At 43.8% G+C, this 5820-nt stretch overlaps 1 protein-coding gene across 1 annotated transcript; it reads right to left on the reverse strand.

Moving 5' to 3' along the window:
• Positions 1-3037: 3037 nt before the first annotated feature.
• On the reverse strand, positions 3038-3418 carry LOC141690556 (uncharacterized). The gene has a single exon (XM_074495346.1). The coding sequence runs from the start codon at positions 3416-3418 to the stop codon at positions 3038-3040; it is 381 nt and encodes a 126-aa protein (XP_074351447.1).
• Positions 3419-5820: the final 2402 nt, after the last annotated feature.

Consider the following 5820-nt stretch of genomic DNA (forward strand, 5'->3'; position numbering starts at 1 on the left):
TTTCCAGTTCTCTACCTCTCCTGAGCCTTCTCCAATCCCCTTCCAATACTGGGAAGTTTCTGATAGAGAATTAGACTTTTATTGGGATGAGTTCGAGCCATGCAACGAAGCTGTGAAGAAACATTTCAGGAAGGAGCATGGGAAGCTTTTCTGCGTGGGCCTGTCCTCAACCTGTTCAGATGAGCAACTGGGATGGCTCATGGATTTTTATGATATGGAGGGCATATGGGCGCGCCCTTTAAGCATGATGCGGCCCTATATCTTCAATTATGGGAGGAACTTCAAGATCCCTAGGATGGTAACTAGCCCTAAGCTTGTATCCTTAGGAATAGACGCGCCCTTACATCCCTATCTTAGGGAAGTGATAGAACTTTACGACGTGGCTCCACTCCAACTTTCTCCCAATAGCTACAAGTTTATCCTGGCCCTGTTCATTCTCTATACAGACCTGGGTTTCCCCCAACCTTCCATGGCCGAAGTCACTTATTTCTTTAACCTGAGAAAATCTGACCAGGGGTACTACTACTTGGTTGTAGACAAGCAACATAATAAGGAAGGTTTCTCCTCTGGAAAGCTTAGCCATGAAAAAGGCTGGAAGGAAAATTTATTTTATTTGTATGACATTCCCAGACTAAGGATAAGATTCAACAAGTCACCAAGTAAGGGCACGCCATTTCTTTCCTTTTTTTTTATTACTGTGCTTTTACTTCTTTTTTCCCTTTTTACATCCTTATTCTTTTCAGACAGACCTGTGGCCAAGCCACTTAAGGGCGACCCCAAAAAACGAGCTAAAGCCCTTCTCAGAGTGGCTGCCGACAGGTGGAACCTAAAGACCTTAGTCACACGGACTAATCTGATGTGAGTCGGAATCCTTTCTAACCAAGTAGGGATAAAGTGTAAATATGTAAAGTTTAGGAAAGGCGCCCCTGTTTCCCGTGTAATCGACCCAGATAGTGAAGAAGAGGCTGAAGAAGAAGAAGAAGCAGATGACAGCTCTTTTCAAGGCCAAGATCCTTCAGGTTCAACAATTGCAGAGTCTAAAGGCGCGCCCTCCTACAATTGGCACATCCTAGCTTCTTTTCTGTTAGCTTTTGCATTAGCATACTAGATATAAATTCCTGTTCATGTGGTTAATCTTTCCGACCCTTAGGGCGCGCCCTTTCACTCTAGGTGTAGCACTTTATACATGTTTATCAATGTTATCTTTATCAATTGCCCTTATTTATTGCTCTGTTCAACACACTTAACTGTCACGTTCAATTAATATTTTCTATGTTTTATGCAGAAATGGCTCCTCCAAGAATCCCAAAATCTTTTGGGGCGCGCCCTGGTGACAAACCTAGGCCCAAGCCAAAGAAAGATGCTCCTGCAGCACAGGCATCAATTCCAACTTCTGCCCCCATTCCTCAAACAACACCTGTCCCTAAGAGGCCCATAATTGATCTTACAGAGAAACAGGGCGCGCCTAAGAGGCATAGAGCAGAGGGCGTGCCTTCTGGCTCATCTGCTGCTTTAAATGCTCTTGGCCCCATGGGTTCCCTTCACGTCTCAGATGAAGAAGTGGAACAGTGGCAAGCCATGGATTTGGAAGATGTCGCTCGTGCCTCTATAAAGGCATCTTGCCAACTGTTCATCCACTCCACCCGAGTGGTGGACAAACTTCTTGAAGAGGGGGCGCACCTAGAGAGGCTGCAGGGTGACAATAACATTCTGAGGAACACTCTCAAAGACAAGGACTTTCTGCATGCCAAGGACATCAAAGCCAAAGATTTTGAAATTTCCTTTCTCAAGGATGAGGTGGCCAATTTTACTTCTCAGCTAGAGATTGCCAACAAAAAGACCACCTCTCTCCACACTGAGCTTGGTGGAGCCAATTTGAGGATTGAATATTTGGAGGAACAACAGAAAATGGGTTGGCCTGATGAGAAGAGGGAAATGGCTGATGAAGCATTTGTCAATAGTATTCACTTCTACAGGGTTGGTTTTCTGGCCAATAACCCTGATTACACTTTTGAGAAGTTTGGGGAAGAGACAGTTGCTGAGATGGTGGAATTTAAGAAGGAGCATGCTGCTGAAATCAAGGCAAGGAGGATAGAACTGGGGTTGGAGGAGGAAGAAAGTGAGGGCGCACCATAAGAGGAAGTCCCCAAGAATGCGCCTGAAGCTGATCCCACTGTTCCTCTTCAATCTATTCCTCCAACAGACCAGTCTCAAGGCGCGCCTTGATTTATGTCTTTCCTTTATCGTACTTAAGTTTCAAATACTTCTGAGGAGCCAACCCTCTATTGATGCTGTGCAAAGTTGTACGACTTATTTTTTTGCTACTCTTTTACTTTTGCATCATGACATTTCGTATGGCTCAATGTTAATTTTATATTTTCCCGTATGCATAAAAATTTGTTAAGGCACTTTGATTTTTCCTTGGCCATTTTATGTTCCCATGAATCATGTCACTATAGGGCACGCCTTTTAACATATTTTCGGGTGTTTTTTCTTTTTACGTGATCTCAAAATTGTCCCCTCTCTCGTAACATTTTAGCAATGAGGGCGCACCTTATTTCTTTTGCAAATAACACGTACATTTTCTTACCAGTAATAATTTTGCGATATTTTACTTATCAGTCCAAGGGCGCGCCTTAAGCTGTAGGATTTTTACCTTAGCTTATAATGTGTAAAATCCTTTCATGTATGCACACTGTGTTATCTTGATTATAAAGCAACAATTATTAGATAGGGCGCGCCTCAACATAGGCGCACCCCTGGTGTTTTTTCAAATGAGATTTTCATGTCAAGTAGATAAAGCAATTTGAAGTAAATTTTTCCTTTTATTGATAATGCGCTCTAGTGCATAAATTACACCAGTCCCATGGCTACTATGCTCTATGGGGAAATTATTTGAAAATTTTCTTCCTTCTGCTAGTTCTGAGGTTCGCAGTCATATGTACTACCCCCTAAGGCTAGGAGGAATTTATTTGCTACTAGTCTATTACATAGGAATCAAATAAGAAAATAAGGGGGACACAGCCACACCATACTGTTAATACTTTCGTAGATGTTCCGCATTCCACACTCGAGGAATAAGTTTACCATCCAGATCTTCCAAGCGGTAGGTTCCCTTCCAGAGTATAGCTTTAACCTTGTACGGTCCTTCCCAATTAGCACCAAGCACCCCGTGCTGAGTTATCTTAATGTTAGGCATAACCTTTCGCAACACAAGATCTCCAACCTTGAACGACACGGATTTTACCTTTTTATTGAAATACCTTGCGATTCTCTGCTGATATGTAGCAAGCTTTAATTGAGAGTTCGTTCGGGCTTTGTCTAACAAATCCAAGTGAAGCCTCTGGTTAACTTCTGCATCTTCCTCAACAAACACGTCTCTCCGGAGGGATCCGACTCCTACCTCCACGGGAACCATGACCTCATACCCATAAATCAGCCAGAAAGGGAGTTTCTCCTATGGACGATCTAGGGGTCGTATTGTAAGACCAAAGGACCATGGGCATCTCCTCTGGCTAATCTCCTTTTTTTTCTTCTAGCTTTGCTTTCGAGGTATGTTTTATGATTTTGGTTATAGCCTCTGTCTGACCATTACTCTGCGGATGATAAACTGTGGCAAAGTCCTTTTTGATTTTCAAGTCCTGACAAAGCTTCCTTAACTCTTTACTATCAAACTGCTTCCCATTGTTCGAGATGAGTTTGTAGGGGATACCGAACCTGCATACTATGGAATTGAAAACAAAATCCCTTATCTTTTTTTCCATGATCGTGGCTAGTGACATAGCCTCTGCCCATTTGGTAAAGTAATCCACAGCCACCACAGCGTATTTCACACCCCCTTTGCTTTGGGCAATTCTCCAATGAGATCAATCCCCCACATGGCAAAAGGCCAAGGACTCGCCAATGAGGTAAGGGTGGATACCGGGGCGTTTGAATAGTCGGCAAATCGCTGGCAACGGTCACAAGCCCGGACAAAATTGAAGGCATCTTCTCTCCTACTTGGCCAGTAGTATCCTTGTCTAAGTACTTTTAACGCCAAGGAACCACCCCCCGAGTGATTGCCACAAATCTCTTCGTGCACCTCTCTGAGAATATAATTTCCTTCTTCCATATCCACACAACGTAACAGTGGCTGGTTAAATCCTCTCTTGTACAATACCCCGTTTTATTCGACATACTTTGCAGCCTGGTACCGAAGGCGTCGAGCCTGTAGTTTGTCTTCTGGTACAGCTCTTGTCTGAATATAGTTATGAATGGGGGTCATCTAGCTTTCTCGTGGGACTTCTTGCATCTAAAACACCTCCACCTCCAAAATACTTGGGATTTCTTGGATTCCCAAAGGGATTTGTCCAAGCTGGACGCTGTCCATCTGTGACCCCATCTTGGCCAAAGCATCTGCATTACTATTTTCTTCTCACAAGACACTTTCTAGCCTGGTACTTAAAAACTTTTTCAATAGGCGTTGTGCACATCTCATATATAACTCCGTCCGAGGTCCCTGGGCCTGAAAACCTCCGTTGACCTGGTTCACAACTAATTCGGAATCGCTCCGGACTATCAAATTCATGCCCCCACCTCCAGAGCTAGTTTCAGACCGTTGATCAATGCTTCATACTCAGCATCATTGTTAGTAGCATAGAATTTGAAATAGATAGCACTCATCAAACTGTGCCCTTCCGGAGTGACCAAGACAATCCCGTCACCTGATCCATTATTGTTCACGGCCCCATCGACATGTAATATCCACCAAGGGTGTGGTAGTTCCTGCCTCTTTTCATCGTGAGAACTTCCTTGCGAGGTAGGTTCTGCCAACACTATGGCCTTATCATCAACTTCTGCATCGAACTCAAGTATGAAATCAGCCAGCACTTGTCCCTTAATTGCAGTGCGAGGACAATACTCCAAATCAAATTGTCCTAGCTCTACTGTCCATTTTAACATTCTCCCTGACGATTCAGGTTTATGTAGAATATGCCGAAGCGTATAAGCGGTGCGAACTTCTATTCGGTGAGCCTGAAAGTATGGTCTTAACTTTCATGCCGCAAGAATGAGAGCGTACACCAGTTTTTCCATGTTGGTATACCTGGTTTCCGCATCCAACAACCTTTTGCTCACATAGTATACGGGCCACTAGTGGCTTGCTTCTTCCTTTACAAATACCGCGCTGACGGAGTATTCGACACCGCCAAGTAAAGAATCAATTTTTTCCCGTCTTTTGGCTTGGCCAACATCGGAGGATTTCCCAACTGCTCTTTGATTTTCAGAAAAGCCTCTTCACACTCAGGAGTCCACAGAAAATCCTTCCCCCTTCCTTTGATTAACTTAAAGAATTCTTTGCACTTATCTGATGACTTTGAGATAAATCGATTCAGGGCCGCAATCCTTCCTGTCAGGCTCTGTACTTGTTTAACGCTGGTGGGAGATTTCATGTCTAGCAGAACTTTTATTTTTGCCGGGTTAGCCTCAACTCCCCGGTGGTTGACCATGAATCCCAAGAATTTCCCCGACTCCACACTGAACACACACTTCTGCGGGTTTAGTTTCATCTTATATTTTCTCAGAATATGGAACATTTCGGCTAAGTCGGCAATGTGGTCTTCCGCCCTTTTCGACTTTACGAGCATGTCATCCACATACACTTCCATCATCTTCCCAATCTGCTTCTTGAACATTTTGTTTACCAATCTTTGATAAGTGGCACCGCCGTTGATCAGACCGAATGGCATTCCAATATAGCAATAGAGCCCTCTATCAGTAATAAAAGAGGTGTGCTCCTGGTCAGGCTCATACATAAGAATTTGGTTATACCCGGAGTATGCG

Source organism: Apium graveolens, chromosome 10, assembly GCF_009905375.1.
Source record: "Apium graveolens cultivar Ventura chromosome 10, ASM990537v1, whole genome shotgun sequence".
Taxonomy (NCBI): domain Eukaryota; kingdom Viridiplantae; phylum Streptophyta; class Magnoliopsida; order Apiales; family Apiaceae; genus Apium; species Apium graveolens.

Coding starts and splice junctions, on each gene's coding strand:
- LOC141690556 (XM_074495346.1), bottom strand. CDS start 3,418: ATGGTTCCCGTGGAGGTAGGAGTCGGATCCCTCCGGAGAGACGTGTTT.